This window comes from Marmota monax, unplaced genomic scaffold (genome assembly GCF_021218885.2).
Source record: "Marmota monax isolate L192 unplaced genomic scaffold, Marmota_monax_Labrador192_F-V1.1 WCK01_AAM20220418_F8-fsc00327, whole genome shotgun sequence".
NCBI lineage: Eukaryota > Metazoa > Chordata > Mammalia > Rodentia > Sciuridae > Marmota > Marmota monax.
The window spans coordinates 945,449-966,594 of NW_026692808.1; the positions used below are offsets into that span (position 1 = coordinate 945,449).

General features: G+C 49.9%; 1 protein-coding gene across 2 annotated transcripts in view; it reads left to right on the forward strand.

Annotated features, from left to right (window-relative positions):
• The first annotated feature begins 1,650 nt into the window (after positions 1 to 1,650).
• Positions 1,651 to 21,146, forward strand: part of Gcsaml (germinal center associated signaling and motility like) — a 37,593-nt gene continuing 18,097 nt past the window's right edge. Inside the window, exon 1 of one of the 2 annotated variants that reach the window (XM_058580638.1) lies at positions 1,651 to 1,735. In XM_058580638.1, the coding sequence (XP_058436621.1) occupies positions 1,731 to 1,735 (5 nt within the window). In that variant the 5' untranslated portion in view covers positions 1,651 to 1,730. Of the gene's footprint in view, positions 1,736 to 9,532; positions 10,083 to 21,146 lie in introns of those variants that run through there. The other variant, XM_046448439.2, reaches the window with a different exon arrangement.

Genomic DNA, 21,146 nt, shown 5'->3' on the forward strand with positions numbered 1-21,146 from the left:
TCCATTTGCTCCAGGAACGGTGGTACCAGCTGTGACCTCTGTCCTTCTCCAAGTCTCCCTCCCTCTCATGCATAATCCATCAATAAATCCTCTTAACTCTAACTTTGAGTTATCCAGACTAGGATCCTTTCCCACAACTAAACCCTCTACCTTTCTCAGCAGATTAACAGCGTTAACGGTGAATCAGGTCACCTCCACCTTACCTGGAAATACCTCACCATTGTCCACCGACTCAGGAAAAGCCTGGCCTGGCTGGGTCTTCCCCTTCCACCTCCATGACCTCTCTGAATCCAACCAATATTATTTTAATCATTGATAAATGATTAAATAAACTGCTGTCCGTTGGGCAGCAGTCAGTGGAATGTGACCCCATAATGTGGCAGGTCGCAGGTTTTCTTTAAATTGCTTTTAAGGCTAATGAATAATAAAGTAATTTATAGAAAAATAATAGGTGTGCTAAGCCTGGGAATAAACAGGAAGAAACAAAGAGAGCCAATTAAGAAGTAGATCAAGAAGGAAAGGTCAATGAGGTCAACCCCTGACAAGGTCAGCTGGGGTCACTGTACAGGTAGGATTTATGCCATGGGTTCCCCAGTGTATAACAAAGGGACATTTCTTCAGTAGTGCAGTCCACATAGGTAAAGTGTGCCTGGTCTTGCAGCCCAGTGCCTGCATTAACATAGGACTGACTTGCAGAGGAAGTCCCCAGGTTGGGATGGGCACTATGACAGTTTTGGAAAGGACCAACTAGGGCCAACACCCCCACACCCCATGTGAGGGAGTTCAACATCTGATTAGTGGAGATGGCAGAAGGACAAGCCTAAACAGCAACAGGTCTGGACAGAGCACTGCTCTCCTCTGCTCAGAGACAACCACGTCTCCTCAGAGTGCTCCTTGCTGAGCCTTTCTTTGCTTTCACTTATGACAAAGTTCTCTTGAGTGGCTTTTCCTGCCTGAATTTAAATTTTCTTTCACTAGAACACAAGAACCAAGATTTGAGGCTTCAGCTCCTCACCCTCCTGTGACAATTCCCCAGGGCCTTTGCTTGCTCCTCACATCTGCTGGGCACTCACTTCCACACACATTAGTCCTGGTGGGGACCAGGCCAGAGAGGTGTGTTTCCCAACTCTTGCTTGGTCACGTCTCTGTCTTCACATCTGCCCTCAAAGCTCACTCCTGGGCACTGTGCCCGACTGGGGTTGCCCAGTCACCTGTCCCAACTCCTGCTCTGTTTCCTCTAAACCTCACTCCAAATGACAAACACTTGGTAGTGGGATGATTGAATTTTAAATGAATTGAAAAGAAAAAAGGAAATTGCAAAACAGGGTGAAATTTTTATCTTTTTTAATATATAATAATTTTATTCATTAAATGATACCATTAAAAGGTACAAAGAGAAGTGACAGAGTGGGAAAATAATGACCTCACATATAACTGAGCACTTTTAATTAAAAAAGGAAAAGACAGAGACACCAAGAGAAAAGCAGGCAAGAGACTTGAAAAACCACTTTATATAGGCGATAGCTAAATGTTCAAAAATCAGCAAATCTCAGCATCTTAAAAGTAGATGTTATCCTTCAGTTCAGCACCTGGCTTCCATGGCTTCCTCCCCAAGTTTTACTTCCGTGCTCTGCTCTTTCAGAACGTGAACTCGTGGAGTTGCCTGGTGATGTCCGCTCTGTAGCCTGGGCATCTCAGTTGCAGAACCCAGCACAAGATGCTGCTAATGCATGTGGTGAGTGCGGAGGGCTGTGGTCCCTGGGGTGCAGCATAGCAGGAATTCCCAGTGAGAACAAGGACTTCTACCTGCAGGAAGGCTTGAGGGGTGGAGAGGGGCGACGGGTAAAGTGTGTGCGTTTGCATGCGCAGTGAGAAGGAAACCGACGGGGGGGGGGGGGCACCAGGGCACACTTGACAGACGCCACGCACCTGGTCATTGCGCAAGAATGAGCATGCCGCCACCTGGAGGGGAGTCGGGATCCAGGCGCTGCTCCTGGGGGGTTCCCCCTTGACTGGCAGGTGGCTGCTCCTCTGGCATGTAAGGCCCTTCTGCTTACAAACCTCCTCCAGTGAAGACCTGGTTGTACTGGAGGAGGGTCCCCTTAAGGGCCTCGTTATAATCGCTCACCTTATTAGAGACCCAGCCCCTCTTATGCACTGTTTTACTTCTGTGGCTGCAGTTACCTGAGGTCAACGGAGGTGTAAAAAGTGGGAAAGTGGGAAAATCCATCAATGAAAAGAACCTCTCACCCGAAGCAGCCATAGCCCTGTGCGGTGCAGCAGGCCACCCTTCTGGGCTCACACTCCCACCCTGTGCCACCCGCAGGGTCGACGCTCCCACCTGCGGTGTTTCCAGAGAGACGCACTTTTTACGCGCTGTCTGGTCCAGTCGCTGTTGTTCCTCCCTTCTAACTGGCAAGCTAACTTTCGGGGTGTGCGCTGTGGGAGACCGCAGTACCCAAGAGTGCCGCGCCACCGCGGTGCAGGCAAACTTGGGATGTCTTGGGAAGGCCCCATGACTGAGCAGGGCCTACCGTGCAGTCACATCCTGAGGTCCGGGGGCTGCGTCAGGAGAGAGGAGGTGAGGACCCTACGCTTATCCCCCGCCACTATCATTCTCCAGGACCGCTCCTGTGGGCCAGCATCTCCAGAAAGAGGAGCTCTCTGCAGCCAGTTCTGACTAGACCTACCTCCGCTTAGGGCTGGGATGTGGCTCAGTGGTGGAGCCCAGGCCTAGCACTGCCCCTGGTTAGACCCCAGCAACCTCCAGGGAATGTCCCTGTACCCAACTTCTGCAGTCAGTGAATGACAATGTAAAGACACGGGCATCTGTGCACATGCTCAGACGCGGGCAAGTACACGTGTGAGCCTATTGCCTGCCCCACACCTTTGCACAAATGCAGACCGGCCTCTGGCGGAGCCTCCGCCCACCTGCAGAGTCTCCGCCCACCTGCAGAGCCTCCCCCCACCTGCAGAGCCTCCCTGATGAAGGAATCCCACCGGAGCTCTCCAGTGCTCTGGGAAATGAGGGAGGGAAGCGGATGTGAGGGAGGTCCTGAGGAAGTCACTGCATTCGGTAGGAGTGCTGGCCTTACTCAGGGAGGCATGGGAGTCTGTCCTATGGTCAGTGCTGGATCCACACTTTGGAGCCTTTCCACACAAGGGGGAAGCAGATCACATCTGTAGCACCACGCACAGTGTCCTGTCAGACCTTCTCTGTCCTGGTTCTTGGCCAGGGCAGGAGGCTGTCTCCATTAGGCCAAGCCCCGCTTTGGTCATTCTCCTGCTGGCCATGGTAGGGTGGCCTGAGCTCCCTGCCAGGTCACTCTCCTTTCCTGTGACTTATGGAATAGGCTCTGAGACCCATGGGCCAAGAACCAAGGCTGTGACCCTCTCTACCAGGTGGATCACTGCCCCAATGCCTGCTCAGGGGTGGTGTGAGATGCAGAGCCACTGGTGACCTCGGGGAATACGTGGACCACGGGACTGTGGGATTCCAGAATGCAGCATTAGGAATAAAGGGTTGCCTGCATTCATCATGTAATGACCAAGTCAGATCGATTAGCACATCTGTCATTTTAAACATTCACCTTGTTTTTGGGTGAGGGCATTCAAGATCCTCTTTCTAGCTTTTTTCAAATAGATATTACACTCTTGTTAACTGTGGTCACCCTATTGTGCAAGAGGAAGCCAGAACTTATTCCTCCTGACAAATGCTGGACTCACTGACCAACCCTCCCCACCCTCTTCCCGGACACCCCACCTCTGGTGACCATATTCTAGTCGCAGCTTCTATGAGATCAATGATTTCATTATTGCGTATCAGTCAAAAATAAAATAAAGCTCAAAGAAGGAGATGGGAGATTTGCATACTTTGTCTTAAAGAAGATGCCGCTTCTCTGTGGGATGAGACAGAGTGGCTATGATATGTAAGTTCCACATTAGATTTGTCTGCTCCTCTGAAGGCCAGAGGCGAAGAGATCCTGCTTCCTGACTTGCAGAGCCAAGTCCCCTCTGCACTTCTGTGATTGCTAATGAGAAGTGGATGCATCTTGGTTGTATGACAGTGGATTATATTGATATTTTCCCTCCATTAAGGATTACACGTTTGAAAAACTAAGATTCCTATGTAATTTAATGCAATTCAGATATTTACTACAAACCCCTCTTAAGTAATAGGCATCATATCCAAAATAAATGACTAAGTAAACACCATCAATTTCTGCAGATTAACCTCCAATCTTACTTGACTGTAAACATCAGAACCTTTAGAAGTCCCAGTTCCTGGTGAATTAGAATTAAAATCAAAACCCTGGGGCATAGAAGAACATGCTGAGCTTATCAACCAATGCTGGGACATATCTCTGCACTCAACAGACTGCTGAGGGAGAGCGGGTGGAGGTGGGGTTCGTGGGAATTGCTCATGATGGGTAGGTACTGGGGAAGGCCCAGAGTCGGCGGAAGGACAGGAGGAAGCCGCGGGTCTTGCGCAGTGAGTTAAACCAGCCTGCCTCACTCGCCAGTCCTGATGCCAGTGGGGGAGTCCAACCTCCCTGTGCCCAGCACTACCAGCTCTGGCCTTTGCACCCCTCGGTTCCTGGCAGTGGAGCAGCTGCTGTGGGAAGCAGGCGAGGCAGCACCTCCAGCCCCAGTTCAGTAGGCCACCTGTCACAAGAGGACCTTCCTAGTGCACAGCAAATGCACGGTGCCCACAGGTCCAGGCGAGTGTCTGCCAGGCGCATTAGAATACGCTTTAGCATTGAGAAACCAGCCTCTACCTCAGAGCAAAGCCTGTCCAAGGAAGGGGGCGTGACCCTTGTCCTTGGAAAGACCCATAGAGCACTCCTAGGCACATACCCACCCCGCTGAGTTTTTTATCTACAAATAACAGGAGAGATTTATTTGCTGCGCCAGGTGTCCCTGACTCAGTCAGGCTAGGTGGGGACCCCCTAGCAACCTCCAATCAGCATGAGATAGGGAAAATACCTGGGATGCCAGATGACCCTCCCAGTAGTTTATGGTGATTGATAACATGTTGGGAAACCATGTAGTTTAGTGTGTACACCTCTTGTGGCTTAAACCAATCAGTTCAAACGAATCCCCCTCTTGTACTAACCAATCACCCCTACCCAACCTGTTCCCACCAGTGAATGTGCTAATCAATGTTAAGAGTTGTTTTATGATTTTCCTGAGGTGTGTGATGATTTGCTAAGAGATGCTATGATGTATGTGAAGTCCCTGCCTTCCCCAAAGAGTGTATAATACTGCTGCAAACCCTGGGCTCGGGGCTTCTCAGCGTCACCAGTTGCTGTGTGCATGCAGAGGATGAGCTAGCTTGCAATAAATGTCTTTTTGCTACTTACATCGATCTTGGTCTCTGGTGGTCTTTTGGGGGTCCCGAATTTGAGCATAACAGCATGAGATGAAAACCAACCAATCTTCATTCTTATTCCTCAAACCTGAGCCAATTTCTTTCTTTCATATTATAAATGTAGTAGAATTTAAATTTCGTCAAGCAACATTTAGGTATTTGAAAATAAACATCTAATTTCTTGGGATGCTGGCTTTTCTAATGACTGATCCTCATTTTATTGAACATGCCTTGAAAATGAAATAATTGCATCAGGTTTGGGTTTGGGTAGGGAATTTTGATTCTGTTACCTGCAAATGCCAACACAAGGAGGGAGGTCCAGAGGAAGTCACTCCAGCTGGCCCTGCCTGCCCAAGTGGCTGGGTCAGAGCGCCCCCTCTGGCCTGCAGCTGCTGATGCAGATTTAATAGTACAAATATCTAGTTTTTCATGGAGACAAATTTGCCAACTAATATTAAAAATCTTAAACATTGTCAATGATATCATGTCAAGATTTATTGATAAGAGCATTAATTTCAGCATTATTATAATAGAAAAACTGAAATTACTGCAAAAACTACTTGTTTTTTTGCCAAATGATTGTACATTGGGATGCTTTACATCTATCAGTGATGACATTAGGATGTATTTTATAATAATCATCCTAAAAAATGTAGCATTATGACTTTTTCTCTCTTATATGCTTTATTTTATTTTTAATTGACACATAATAACTATACATGTTTACAGGACACAGTGCGATATTTCAATACATGTATGAACAAATTGGGTCAATTTTCATCACTTTCAACATTTATCATTTCTCTATGGTAAGAAAATTCAAAATCCTCTCTTCTAGCTACTTTGAAATATATAAAACGTGTCATTATCCATGCTCTCCTTGTGAAAAAAGCAGACTTCCAAGCTTGTTTCTCCTTCTAGTGTTTCAGCCACCCTGTACCCTCTCTGCCCTGCCCTTGGCCTTCCCAGCCCCTGCAGACCACTACTGCAGTCTCACCCATGAGAACAACTTCAGATTCCACACGGGTAGACCGAGCAGTACCAATCCTCGGGTGCCTGGCTTGTTCACTTAACACAATGCCACCCATTTGTGTTTCCCCAGTGACTGGTGACAGGAGTTTCTGGCACACACCTGCTGGACAGTCCTGCCACTTCTTGGAGAAATGTCTACTCAAGTCCTTCGCCAATTTTTAAACTTGGGGATTATTTGCTTGTTTATGTGGTTAGCTACTGAGTTGAATGAACCTTTACATATTTTGGAATTGACCTCTTATCAGATATATGGTTTGCAAAGTTGGCTCCCATTCCACAGGTGGGTTGTTACACATAGTGCTCATGGTTAATAATAAGGCATTGTTCACTTAACAGTCTGTTAAGAGGGCAGATCTCATGTTACATGTTCTGTGGAGGTGCTCAATAATAAAAGCAGAAGAACACAGACACACAAGGAAATTATAGAGGTGATGGCTATGTGTATTATCTTGATTGTGGTAACAGAAATGGATGTTTAATACAGCTCAATAAATTGTACATGTTAATTATATTCTTCTTTTGTATGTCAAGTATGCCTCAATAAATCCAGGAGGAAAGTGGTCTTTGAAAACATCTATGATGGTATGAAAAGAATGTGCAAAGATGAGCTCCACTTTGGAAATATTTGAACAACTGGGTCTGTGCAGTTGCCACAGAGGTGCTCATCAGAGCACACACAGCAGGCTGCAGAGGGGCAGTCAGAGTACTCAGGTGATCAGAGAAGGCTGCAGAGGTGCTCATCAGGGTACTCAGGTGATCACAGCAGGCTGCAGAGGTGCAATCAGAATACTCAAGTGATCAGACAGGGTTACAGAGGTGCTCATCAGAATACTCAGGTGCTCAGACAGGGTTGCAGAGGTGCAATCAGAGTACTCAAGCTCTCACAGCAGGCTGCAGAGGGGCAATCAGAGTACTCAGGTGCTCATAGCAGGCTGCAGAGGTGCTCCTCAGGATTTTCAGATGATCACAGCAGGCTGCAGAGGTGCAGTCAGAGTACTCAGGTGATTACAGCAGGTGGCAGAGGTGCTCACCAGGGAACTCAGGTGCTCAGAGAGGGCTGTAGAGGGGCAATCAAAGTACTTAGGCACTCACAGCAGGCTGTGGAGGTGCTCATCAGAGTACTCAGAAGCTCAGAGAAGGCTGTGGAGGTGCTCATCAGAGTACTCAGTGGCTCACAGAGGGCTGTGGAGGGCTCATCAGAGTATTCAGGGGCTCAGATAGGGCTGAGAAGGTGCTCATCAGATTACTCAGGTGCTGAAAGAGGGCTGCAGAGGTACAATTAGAGTACTCAGGAGCTCACAGCAGGCTGCAGAGGTGCAATCAGAGTATTCAGGTGCTCAGAGAGGGCTGTGGAGTACTTGGATGCTCAGAGGGCTATGGAGGTGCTCATCAGAGTACTCAGGTGCTCAGAGGGCTGTGGAGGTGCTCATCAGAGTACTCGGATGCTGAGAGGGCTGTGGAGGTGCTCATTAGAGTACTCAGGCGCTCTCAGAGGGCTGTGGATGTACTTGGAGATGGGGTGGTTGCTGGAAGGTCTAACAGGCAGGTGAGGAACGTGTGAGGAGATGGACATGCCAATCACTCTGATTAAATCACTACAGTGATTACAAAGATTGAATTTTCATACTCAAACTCATAAAAGGATACAAATATTATGTCTCAACAACACATATTGAATTATCATACTCTACCCATAAAATGATACGAATATTATGTCTTGACAACAAAAAATGGCCTAGGAAGTAGTGGTCTGTGGGCTTATTTTGGGGTAGTAGGATTCTGGAGGTTTTCTTTTCTCTTATAGTTTCTAGATTTTCCCACACCAAGCACATAGTAATTTAGTAAGCAAGAAGCATATCTCACTGGACATCTGGCATTGAGACCCAGAGTGACATGGTAGTGCTGTCAGAGCAGATGGAGGTGATTCTGTCTTTCCGGGTAGGTGAGCCCTCAATTGCCAGTGGACAGGAGCCTGGGCAGAGACCAAGCAGAAATGCAGAGGATTGAGGCTTCATGGTTGGCAAAGCGTCCTGCAGGATGGAGGTGGCCATGCCAGGGAGCAGGCGAGGCAGGTGGGAGGCTGACTGTTCAGTCGGTGGTAATGGAGCTGAGTACCGTCCTTCCCCAGCTGGGTTCCAGCTAGTGTGAGATGCTGCATGACTCCCAGGCCTTCTGTGCTGCAGCAGGCCTGTCCTGCTTAGTGGAGCCTTGGGGACTGAGGAGTCATGTGTGAGAAAGAGGGCTGCCTGAGGTCCCCCACTCTAGCAGGCAGCTGGAGCACTGCCCAGCAGGTTTCTGACTCAGCCAACCTGAGGCATGGTCTCAGTGCTGCTGCTGCTGCTGCTGCTCAAGGACCACCCAGCAGCACACCTGGCCAGGTGCCTTGCGATTGCAGGACCTGCAGGCATCCCCTGGGCACCTGTCACAAAGGCAGGATGCTGACCCATCAGACAGAATCAGAATCTGCACCCTGAAAGGGTCCTTGGATGACTGGCACATGTGAGAAAGTCGGCAGTGGAGCTTGGTGTGCTGGTTTTCAGGTATGACTCAGGTGAACCATGACCTGAGCCCAGGTGTGCAGCACCCCGGCTTCTGCCTAATCTTCTCACATTTGAGAACAACAACAACAACAACAAAAGGAACAGCGTGAAACTGATAAACGAGATGCAGTCCTTCAGATCCTTGCGTTCTGCTGCTGGCTAACAGTTGAAACTCCTCAGCTCTAGTCTCTCCCTGGGGGAAAGAGTTGAAGTGGACCAGCTGCAGCTTCTGAATCCCGCAAATGGATTTCGCCTTGGCTCAATCCTGCAGGAGTTGCTACCTGCGGAGCACCTCCCAGGCTGGAGGCTGCTAGAGGGGCTTCTCTCCCCTGAGAGCAAAGGCTCAGTCAGCTGTTGGCTTATCTCCTGCCCTTGATGGTGGTGCCTTGGCGTTATCATCAGGACCAGCTTGCACTGTGGCTCCAGTGGGCGGCCCGGCAGGAAGCACAGGCCAGATGGAGGGAGGCCAGTCAGGCTCTGCATCCTTCCTCCTGCCACATCAGCCCTGGAGGTGACAGCTGGAAGGAGAGCTGCTGCTCCTCCACCTACTGCAGAAGGTCTCAGTGTGCCCCATATACACACTCCTTTCTCTTCCCATCTTGTCGTTGGAAGTGTCAGATTTGGAGAAAGGGGCTCCGACATGTGATTTGATTTTCATGGCCAGAGCCACAAAAATAAATTTTATTTTTTCCCTTTGCCTAAGAAGATATTTTCTTTTTATGTGCTGGGAAGGAAAGGCATTTGGGAGTCTTGAGCTCTCAGGCTTTTGAGGAACAGGCAGACACCTACCCTGTCTGGTCTTGAGCCTGGAATTTCTTTGAAGCAAAGAGCCGAGTCTTAGATTCGCTGCTGTGCACCCTAGTTTGCCCATACCTTGTAATTGTGCGTGTGCATGAACTCTCTTGCATGTGCACACGGTTCTTTTCCCCTCCCCTCAGGGCCATCTCTGCTTGCTCACTCCTGCCCGTTCCCCCGGCAGCCAGCACTTGGCAGGAGCTCAAGCGAGTGGTCAGATGCCACGAGGACCTTGCGCGTTTTGCAGGGCGTTGCTCTGGTCAAGATTGCCCCGTGGAGTGAAGCTGGAGCTGAGAAGCAGAGCCCTGTGGGAGGATGGGAAATTGTCTCCTGAGAGAGCTCAGGTGAGTCCTGGCTGGGACGCTGCCCTTCCTGAGGGAAGGAGAGGGAGGAGGAGGCAGGGCAGGTGGGCCAGGCTGTGCCACAGAGGTCTGCTCTGAGGGCAGTGTCCTTGAAGGGCAAATGGCCACTCCAGCTATGGAGCCATGGTAGGGTGCTAGGTGCAGATAGTGCTAGGTGCAGACCATGAAGATAGCGGATGATGGGTTGAATCCGAATTTCAGAATACCAGGCAGGTTTCGCTGTTGTGGTAGTGCACCTCGTGTGATATCCTGGGCATTTTTTTTGTGGGTGGTACTGACATGAAACACAATTCATGTTCATCTGAAATTGAAACTTAACAGTCTGAATCTGTATCTTTTCAGGCAGGTCTAGACCACTGCCACTTGAGTCTCTCCATTCCTTCTTTTTTCCTTACCTGGGGTCTAGGATTGACCTCCAATCCAGCAGCCTCTGGGGTTGGCAAGAAAATGCATGGCCACGGGCCTGAGAAGGGGGAGGCAGAGCACGCAGGTGCATACTTTCAAGTAGTGGTTCTGCTCGGTGGGTTTTGAGCCCTCTCGCTTCGATGTCTTGAGGTGGTGGAACAGACGTGGACACCAGGCCCAGTCCTCCTTACATGTTTCTGAAAGGATTGGCCTTGTGGCATCCTCTCTGTGGTCCCCTCTCCCCAAACCCTTCGGGATCCCCCTCTGCACGGTTCCTGTGCTCCAGGCTGCCTCCCTCCCCTAGCTAAGCTCTCGGGCAGCCCCACCCTGGCTCTGCTCTCAGATTCTGTACACACTGCTCCTTCTCCTTTGGCTGCGGCTTCCATTACTAGCTTTGCTGCAGCCCCTCCCTTGGTGCCTCCTGCCTGGCGGACAGTCGTCCACAGGCACCTGTCGAGAGCCCTGCCACCTCCCTGGGGGTCAGCACGTGGCAGGGACTTGAAGAAAGTGCGCCTAGCTGGTTAAGTAAACATGCCTTTTTGCCCTTTCTGTCATAACATGGTGCCTGCATCTTGTGCTGTTGTCACCCTGGTCACTGGCTGAGGTTCTGATTTCAAGTGCCTGCCCTGGCTGGCAGGTCTCCTGCTCCAAAGTTAATTCCAGTCAACTTACTTGTCCAAACATCCATTCTGCAGTGCTCTGATCTAATGCTTCGTCTTCCTGGCTGTTGCCAGAAATTGTTCTTTCAGTTTTCTCAGAGACAGTTTGTGTCCAGCTACAACACTGAACACAGGCTGTCTGCTGTCGTGATTCTACATGTGTGAGTCCTTTAGATTATGGATGATTTGACCACAAGGACAATGCCTTTTTTACATTCTGTGAAGTCCCTGAAACATTTGTTGACACCCCAGCACTAAGGCACAGGTAATTCTCAAGGAGGTCCAGGGGAGTGAGTTTCTGCTTTGGAATGCTGAGACTTAAGGGGGCTCTCCCTTTCTCAATTTCCCCCTTTGTGTGTTGTTTTTAAAATGCGCTCATGTTGGCAGCCTCTTTGGGAACTTTCACGGACATCACTTAACTCTGTAAACATCACAGCAGCAAGAGGATACAGATCCAACTCAGCCATGTTCAGGTGAACTGTGGGACCCAGAGTGGCCGTGCCTGGGCCAGCAAAGGTTCCCAGCTCTGCCTTTGGTTGACCTTCTCCTTGGGCTCCCATACTTCCCTTCCAGAGAGCTTTGGATTTCAGCTGTTTGGGAATCTGAATCATCTCAGGCTTTCCCCTGCAGTGGTGGTGGAAAGCTGCAGGATTAGCTCCTGAGGGTGGGTCCCTCCACCTCCCAGCTTGACTCCAGCTTTCCTGTGCCCTGCCCTGCTGCCTTGCCCTGCTGTGCCGGCTTCTCTGCAGCCAGACCTCCCCAAGGCAGGCTCCTGCCACCACTCAGGTGTGCTCTGTGGGGACAAAGGGCCTAGAAGAGCACCAGGATTGGGCTTCAGAGCGGCCAGGCCCTAGCTTGGTGGGTAACCAGGATTCAAAAAGGGGGAGGGGACATCCTGTCCTGATCTGGCTGTGAAGATTTCAGATTTCAGGCACAGGGCACATGTGTGAAGGGGCACATGTGTGAAGGGGCACAGGTGTGAAGGGGAACAGCTTGGTGATTGTGCAGAGGCACAGATGTGAAGGGGCACAGGTGTGAAGGGGAACAGGTGTGAAGGGACATGGGTGTGAAGGGGCACAGGTGTAAAGGGGCATGGGTGTGAAGGAGCACAAGTTTGAAGGGGAACAGTGCCGCAGTCCGGCTGCAGCAAAATAACCGGGGGGTGACGAACAACTTGTGTAGATTGATACAGCAGGAGTGGAAGCCGTTTATTGTAGGACAGGAGTGGTATTTATACATTCCACACAGCTTATCTAATTAGCATAAACTAGATACATCAGTCAACCAATAAGGAATCTCCACACTTAATGGCTCGCTGGCGTTACTTCACAAACCACTCCCTCTGGCAATATGCCAGGCGCCATCCAGACTTGTTTATAGACTCTAACATTCCCCTGGCAAAATTCCAGGTGCCATCCTGACTTGTTTACAGACTCTAACATTTCCCCCTTTTGTTTAATTTAAATAATGACCATAGTGGTTTTTACACAAACACCATAAATAATCTGCTACAAGCAGAAGGGGAGGATACAAAATGCCACAATACCAAGCCAATTGATGGCTCCATGCAAGAAGCCCTTGGAAAAATTATACCAGCAATGACACTGTTAGCAAAGATACCGAGTTACAAGTTGTTGTAGATTACAGTTTGTTGTCTCAGTCCAGGTAAAGCAGTGTCTCAATAGATTAACTCACAGTCCAGGTAAATCACAGTCCAGGTAAGTTCTGCAGGCAGCTAGCTTAAATCACAGTCCAGGTAAGTTCTGCAGGCAGCTAGCCTAAGCAGTTGTAGCAGAAACAGCAACAGCTCCGAAGTCTCGTCCATTTCTCAGCCGAAGTTTCCTCCGGTTTTCAGCAACACTGGAAATTCTTCCACCTTCGTCTTCACCGGCACTGGGACGAAGGCAGGAACTCCGGGTGCCTAAGAAAATCCTGTAGTATTCCAGCAGGCGCTAAGAAAACAACCTTCTGAACAATTTAGTACATTATCTCAAGGTTTTTTACATTTGAAATAAGCCTTAATATAGTGCTCATTACTCATTAGCTTCCAGGTGTGGGAGAACCATTGTAGTTACTGGCCTTGGAAATGATCAAACTTCAGGGACGCCGGTAGCATCTTCTGCTGGCTGTAGTGTCCCTGGCAGCCCCAGATGGCCCTGGGGAGTGTCCCGGACTCAAACTGCCACTGGGCACAGGGAGCAAGAGCCTGCGAGACTGTGCCTGGATTTGGGCTCTCACAGTGGTGTCCTGCTCCTCGGGCAGGGGGCGGGGAAGAGCCGGTTGCCGCCGCCTCTTGGAAAATCCTTGCTGCGCTGTGACCGGCTTGCACACTCGACAGCCACCTCTCCGCTTCACGCACCCTCCGGTAACGAAAAGTATTTAGTAATAGCCTTTTGCTGCAACTTTTTTCCTGATAATCTTTCTTCTTCTGAACTTTCTTTTTCTTTCTGACTAGAGCTCCTGGGCTTCTATCAACACATGCCCTAACTATTCTTGGTTCCATTGGGCTGCCTTCTTCCCTTAGTAATTTACTTTTCACCCCTTCCATATTTTCGTCACAAAGACAATACAACATTTCAAGACAAAACAAGACACAAACATACTGTATCAATCTTCTCCATTTTCTCGAAATGGCCATTTTTCCTCTCGCCCTATCTGTCCAGGGACGAGCAGATTTGCTCCCGCCCTATCTATGGACGGGCAGCTTTTTTTTTCCCGTCACTTACCCCTGAGTGTCCTGGGGCTCCCCGTAACGGGCCACTATCTGAACTTTCTTTTTCTTTCCAGACTTGTTTACAGACTCTAACAGAACAGCATGGTGACTGTGCAGAGGCACAGGTGTGAAGGGACATAGGTGTGAAGGGAAACAGGTGTGAAGGGGAACAGGTCTGAAGGGGCATAGGTGTGAAGGGGCACAGGTCTGAAGGGGAACAGCGTGGTGGTTGTACAGAGGCACAGATGTGAAAGGGCACAGGTGTGAAGGGGAACAGGTGTGAAGGGGCACAGGTGTGAAGGGGAACAGCTGGTGGCTATGCAGGTGTGAAGACGGCTTTGTCTCCCTAAGCTCCCTCCTTCAGCCCCTTTGGTCTTAAGGAGCTTGTCCTTGAACAGCCCCAGGACTGTTTGGCTCAGGCGGAGCCTCATGCAATTGTGCTAGAGGCACCAGGGAGGCCAAGATCCTGGCCTCACAGAGTGCTCCAGCAGGAGAAGCGACATCTGTGCTAGCGCTGCAGTTCTGACTGTGGGGACACTTTCAGTAGAATATAGAGCAGCAGGGCTTGGAAGGTGGCTGGGGGGGGCGGGGATTTCATGGCCCTAGGTAATGAGATTGACCAGTTTTGCAGTCCATTTCCTGCTGCGGTGTACAAGGAAAAGGACTTATTCCTCTTGGTTCTGGGAAGTCTGAGTGTGGTGCCGAGTCGGTGCTGCAGCGTGGTCAGGAGGAGCTGGAGATCTCGCCCTACAGGCAGCCCGCCACAAGGGCCATGTCCCCATGACCAGACCCCCTCCGCAGGTTTCACCGCCCAGGGCCATTACTGACAAGTGTTGACCCGGGTTTTGACAGGGACTCTCAAACCATCAGAGCAGGAAGGGCAGAGATACTGTGGGCTTAGCCTCCAGACACAGAGCCCAGTGGGGAGCCCCTGGACCAGGGCTAAGCTGGTGCGTGGTGGGACAGGGAGGGTGGAGGCCGCCGGGGTTCCCCTGTGACTACTGCCCATCCTACAGCTGCTTCTTCTGAATTCTTTCCCCTCCGTCTTTGAACTTCTCTCACTGCCTAAAAACACTTGATCCTTCAGGTCATTTTGTCCACATTGTGGTGTCCTGGTCATCCAGCCAGGCAGAAGAGTGTCCATGCCATCTCTCCTGGCCATGGTAAAGGGCACAGCTGTCTCTTGGTTTTCCACCAGGCCTTTCAGTAACTTCCTCTTTCTTAAAAAGACCAAAGGGCCGTGGTAGAGCAGGATCATCACTATCCAGGGTGATACTGAGCTTGTGTAGGTGGAGGGACAACAGGACCCAGCTCAAAGTTTAACTCAGCATGTGCCCAGGGTGTTGCCCGTGTGGCACAGCAGGCTCGCCCTTGGGAGAATGGGAGCAGGGCAGATGGCTGTGAAGCCCAGTGCACAGGTCCTGAGGAAAGCACCATGCATGCTCACGCTGCTGTAAGTCAGACAATGGAGATCCTGTAGCTGAGAAGTGGAACTGGGAGGAGTGAAGCTTGTCCAGGTCAGCTCTTCTGAGAGGAGTTGAAGCAGTGTGTGATTTAGATGCCATCTGTCATGACCACGGTGGCCACTCTTGTCAGGTCAGGCAGATGCAGAAACAGGAGAATGGGAGGGAGGTGCTTCTGAGGGAGGATGGCAAGAAGGAGTGTTGAGCATCTGCCTGTGGGGGTGCTGTCATGGGAGGCAGGCTTAGCAATGCAGAGACTGTCCAAACACAGGGACAACCTGGGGACCGGGCAAGCGTTTGGAGGGTAGAGCTCTGCAGGAAGTGAAAACTGGTTGTCCATCGTTGGAGGATATTTGGAAGGGTGGACCCCCATGGGGGAGAAGTTAAAAATGAGGCTCACCAACTGGGGATGAAGGGCCTTCAGAGGCCCTTGGGAAGTGGTGAGATGGTGGACATGTGTGAGCTGGAAAGAGATGCAATGTGGCCCACAGGTTAGGGAGAGTGTCCATCCTCATGATGAGGTGCAGCAACAGGGAGAGGCTGAGGGAAGACACTGACTCCCACCAGACGTTAGATGGCGAAGAGCTGAAACTCACCAGGATCAACGGAAATAAAAAGAATGCAGGGAAAGTAAATGCAGTCCCCAGGGGCTGTCCTGGTGTTCGATGGTCATTCAGATCCCAATCGTGGAGGGGAGGATGTGCTTATGCTCCTCAGCTAAATCAAGGCTGCCCCGGCCTCTCCCAGGCGCCTGTCCATCAGCAAAGCCATGGGGTGGGGGGGGGGTCCTATATGTCTGAAACTGGAGGAGTCGAGGAAGGAGGAGCAGCAGGGCATTCTGGGCGGGCTTCCTGGGATCCCAGCTCCTCCTGCACCCGCCACAGAGTCTCACACAGCTGCTGGATGGAGGAAGCAGGTCACAGGAAAACACTCACCCTATCCGTGGAATCTCCTTTTTTTCTAATTAGTAGCATACTTCTCTTTATTGGGACCCAATAGCACCCCACCCACTCATCCAACCATAGAACTCAAGACTGCCCACCCCTCTCCAGCCCTTGCTCTGCCACTCCAGTCCAGTGGCATGGACAGCAAATAGAGGCCACATTGCAAGTCCCAGTGGGTGCCCAGCATTGAGTAGGTGGACCAAATCCTCAGTGGCCCCGTAGAGGAGGCATTGCTGCCTCCCTGTCTCACCCGGCTTTGCCGTTGCTGTAAGAGAATCTCTGAGACTGTGTGACTTATAAAGAGTATAGATCTATCTCTTACAGCTCTGGAGGCTGGGCAGTCCAAGGTCAGGGCCTGCCTCTGGCTGTGTCCACTCATGGAGGAAGGTCGAGTGAGCAGGCGGGAGAGAGAAGGAAGAGGCCACTCCTCCTGCTTCAAGAGCCCACTCCCTGGTGACCAGTCCTTGCCCCAGCAGTGCACTGATGTGTTCACAGGGAAGAGGCCTCAGGACCCAGTCACCTCTGGAAGGTGCGCCAGCACTGTTGCACTGGGGACTGAGTTCCCACAGGTGAAGTTTGGGGACACCTTCAGACCATAGAATTCCAATACTTTTTAACAGACTTTATTTTTAAGAGAAATTTGAGATTCACAGAAAAATTGAGTGGAAGGTGCAGAGACGTCCTGTGAAACTGCTCTCCTGCCCCACCCATGCACAGCCTCCCCCGTCGTCAGCACCCGTCAGAGTGGCACACGTAACAGTGTTGACCAGGGCACCTCATTGTCACTCAAAGTCCACAGTTTTCACTAGGGCCCACGGTCAGTGATGTATGTTCTGTGGGTCTGGGCGAATGCGTACCATGCACACAGCACCCTGCAGGGCACATCACTGTGCTCTACCTCTTCACTCCTCCTCCCTTCCCACCAGAAAACCACTGATCTTTCATTGGCTCCATAGTTTTATCTCTTCCGGAACATTCTGCAGTTGGAATCACACAGTAGATGGCTGGAGGGTGGCTTCCTTCCCCTGGTGATATGTGTCAGAAGAGGGTTTAGTTTCACAGTTCTAAGAAATAGTTTCCGGCCCTTGACACGAGCCATGGGACCTCTCTGATAATCTAGATGGGGAAGGGAATTCATGTGGGACTGTAGGGCTCCTGTCCTGGGAGGGTGGGCTGTGCCTCCCCCACGCCTTCTGGAAGCCGGCCTCTGGTTCCCAAAGGGGAATAATGGGTGCAGTGCAGCCTTAAGCTTGTTGCTCATCTATGGGACAAATGCTAAGCAGAAGGCGGAGGGTCTTCTTTGGCAGACCTCTAACTGGTGCACATGTCAGATCTAGAATGCAGGATTCTCTGCCTCTCGACCCGTCTGTGCAGCGAGTGAGATGTGTATGCACACCTTGCCTAATCAACTAGAAAGAGCAGAGAAGTTTCTTAATCCAGACAAAAATCTGAATTGTAGATTGCTAGGTTATTGTTCTTAATCATCTTGGATATCTTATGATGTCTATGTGAACCAGCTTTTCTTTTTTCCATTTTTTATTAGAGTTTTATAGTTGTACATAGTAAACTGGTTCATCCAGCTGACACATGCATGGAATTCGATTTCAGTTCACGATTCCCCGCTTTCTCTCTTCCTCCTCCCCTTCCCCATTCTCCTTCCTCCAGTAGAGTTCCTTTCGTTCATATATTAATTTACGATTGGCTCTTTATCTATGCATAAAGGTGACGTTCCCTGTCCTATATGCACATATGCACATGACATCATTCTGCACTGCCTCCCCTTACCTATCCCTTCACTCTGCCTCTCCACCATCTAGCTCTTCAAACAGGACAGTCCAGCGTGGGAGGGAAGCGTGAAGAAGAGAGGTCAGATGTGATTAATGCACACTGCATGATGAGTGGGAATATCACGTGAACCCATTAATCTGCACCACCAGTGCCTGTTAGTGGAACAAAGATGAGAGCTGAAAGAAAGTTCCAGTCACAAGAAAATCCATCCTGCCTGGGGTGGTTCAGACTCAGCCCAAATTCCTCAGACAACATGGATTAGAACTCGGCTTTTTGAGGGCATGGCTCAGTAGTGGAGTGTGTGCCCAGCATGAGCAAGGTCCTGGGTTCAATCCCCAGCATGGGAAGTAAGGGTTGGCTCTCCATAGTTGCTCACAGGGAGGTCCCCCACGCCCTCTCAGGGCTAAAGGAGCCAGAGTCAGTTTCAGGTGGTTCCCAGGGAGTAGGGCTCTTCTCTGCCCCATCTTCTTAATGAAGGAAGGATGGTACAGGTGCTTTGCTATACATGCCGTGCTCCACGGGGTTTCTTGCATCATTTGTGATTGGTGCATGCTCTGTGAGTACCTTAGACACCCCTGTGTATCGGCCACTGCCAGCATCTGTGCCTACCAGGCATGGCTTCACTTCACTTCATGTTGTTGATCAGAAACCTTGAATACTGAGTAGTGAATCCATCAATTTTTATCTCATAGTTTCTATTTTTTTTTTGTCTGTTAAAATACATTTCCTTGAGTGGATTTCTGAACTGAGGCAAGGTTTGCACATAGTGAAATGGCGCGTTCATTGTAACACTTGCTGACTTTTACGAGTGCTCCCACCCACAGTTACAATGTCTATGATTTCTGTCAACCCATGGAGTTCCTGGTGTTCCCCCGGTCAGTCACCTCCAAATGCTGCTGTGGTTTCTGTTGCTGGGTGTGGCTCCTTGTGAGTGGACGCACACGATGTCACCTCTTCTGTGCTTGCTTTCTTTCTCCGACATCGTCAGAGAGACTTGGCCACACCACAGGCACCAACAGCTTACTCTTTTTTTTTTTTTTAATTGAATGTACCAGAGTCTGTTTATGTGCAAGTGTACACGAGCATGTGTGTGCATCCTCCACTGATGGCATTTCGGTTGCTTCAGTTTGGACTGTCATGAAGGGCCTCCATAAACACTCAGTTCCAGTGCTCCTGGGGGTGAGGGCTTCTGCTTCTCTTGGGAACCTCTAGATTATTCTTTTGGGATTTATGATAAAGTCCTGCCCCTCATGTTTGTTTTCTGGTGCGGGGAGGGAACCCAGGGTCTTGCACACAGTAGGCCCTGAGCACTCTACCACTGAGCTGCATCCCAGCTCTGCTCCCTACTGGGTCACAGAGTCATTATTCTGAGTTTTTTCCCACTGACTCTATGCTTTGCCTTCCCCATTAGACCTTGAATCTCCATATCTACTATATGGCATAAAGTGGGGTTTTAGCTTTCTTTTCTCCAAAATGTAAGACAGATTTTGCAAGTTTGTCTTTAGAAGATCCATTCTTTTCCAATTGAATTTAATTCTTTTTGTAGACCATGCACCGAGTGCCTGTACTTGGATCTGTTTCCTTAGGCAGCATTCTCCATGTCTGTGCAATTTCTTTTTGCTGCAGCCTTTCATGAGCAGCACACTGTCTTCTTAGTGTAACTGTTGCATGCTCAGTACCTGCTCCAGTGTCACTGTTAGTCATAGTCACTGAGGGAAATAGGAACCATTTGGAGGGTTCTCCAGTGGGGAGAGCTCTACACAGAACCGTGGGGTGGCTGGGATGAGGGTTTGAGAACTGACTCGGGAACCTTGGATACCAGGAAGCTTTGTGAGTAGTTTCACATTCAAGCTTCCCCAGTGCCCTCTGCCAGGCTGCAGAATGGACACTAGAACTTGACACAAAGATGGTTCTGTTTGTCAGAGGAGAAGCCAAAGCCTCCTGGTCCTTTGGACAGCACCTGTTTTGCCACCAGAGACCTGGCAGCAGCTATGAGAGTCCCTCACAGCTTGGCGGTCCTTATGTCAGGAGGGCAGGGTGGTATTGACTCTGCCCAACAGTGTCCAGTTCACGTGTGCCTTCTCGCTGCTCCTCAGCATGTCGGTTAAAACTGGACCCATGAGCCCTATCAAAAGTGCCAGTTTGAACTGTGATGGGGCAACACTAAACATTCAGCTGAATTTGGTGGCTAAGTGTGACACCTATGCAGACAGTCTCCTCCAGCCAAGTACTTGCGCCGACCCTCTTGTGTGCTCTCCAAGTTTCAGGTTTCGTTCCTTTCTTGAGTTGTTTTTAGGTTGAGTTCTAGATGCCATACGTGATGGCAGTGAGTCTGAGGTCACCGTTTCTGGCCGCCCTTGTTGGGGTGCTGCTGGATTCTGTGAGACGACTGCCCACCAGCCTCACTGAGTACCTCGTCTCCACTGCTGATGGTCAGCGCCTGGGCTCCTGCCTGGTGAGGCACCCTCTGTGCAGATAAGGACCTCCCCCGGCTCTACTGCCCACAGCACTCGGTCCTTTTCTTTTTTAATGTCATTTTGCTTCAGTATTTGTAAGCATGCTTGTCCTGTCCCGACCTTAGTAACTCTCCTGAAGGTGTTTCCACGGAGTTTGCTGTGTACTTGTGGCCCATGGCCTTTATCAAAACAAGAGCATTTCATGTTAGAACAAGCATGATGAGAACATTTGTGGCTAATGGGGGCTAAATCTTATCAAATGGATTTTTTAAACTATGAGACAACTTCACAATTTTTCTGTTAAATTAGTTTTTTTATGTTAATTGATTTTTTTGTTGGTGATGGTGACCTATCCTTGAATTTCTGGTGCAGAGCCCACTTGGTTGTGATGTATATTATTTTTGCATCTTTAGATTTGGCGAACTCTTGCTTTAGCAAGGATTACTGCATCCATTTTCATGAGCAAATTGAGCTGTGATTATTTTTCTTCTCCTTGCCTCCTTTTGGAATGAGATCATACTAATCTCATGAAAGGGTCTGACAGCAGTTGACATTTTCTACTGTCTGAAGTGCAACATTTGCCTCGTGGGCTGGATCCTTGAGAGCTCCTGAGTACAC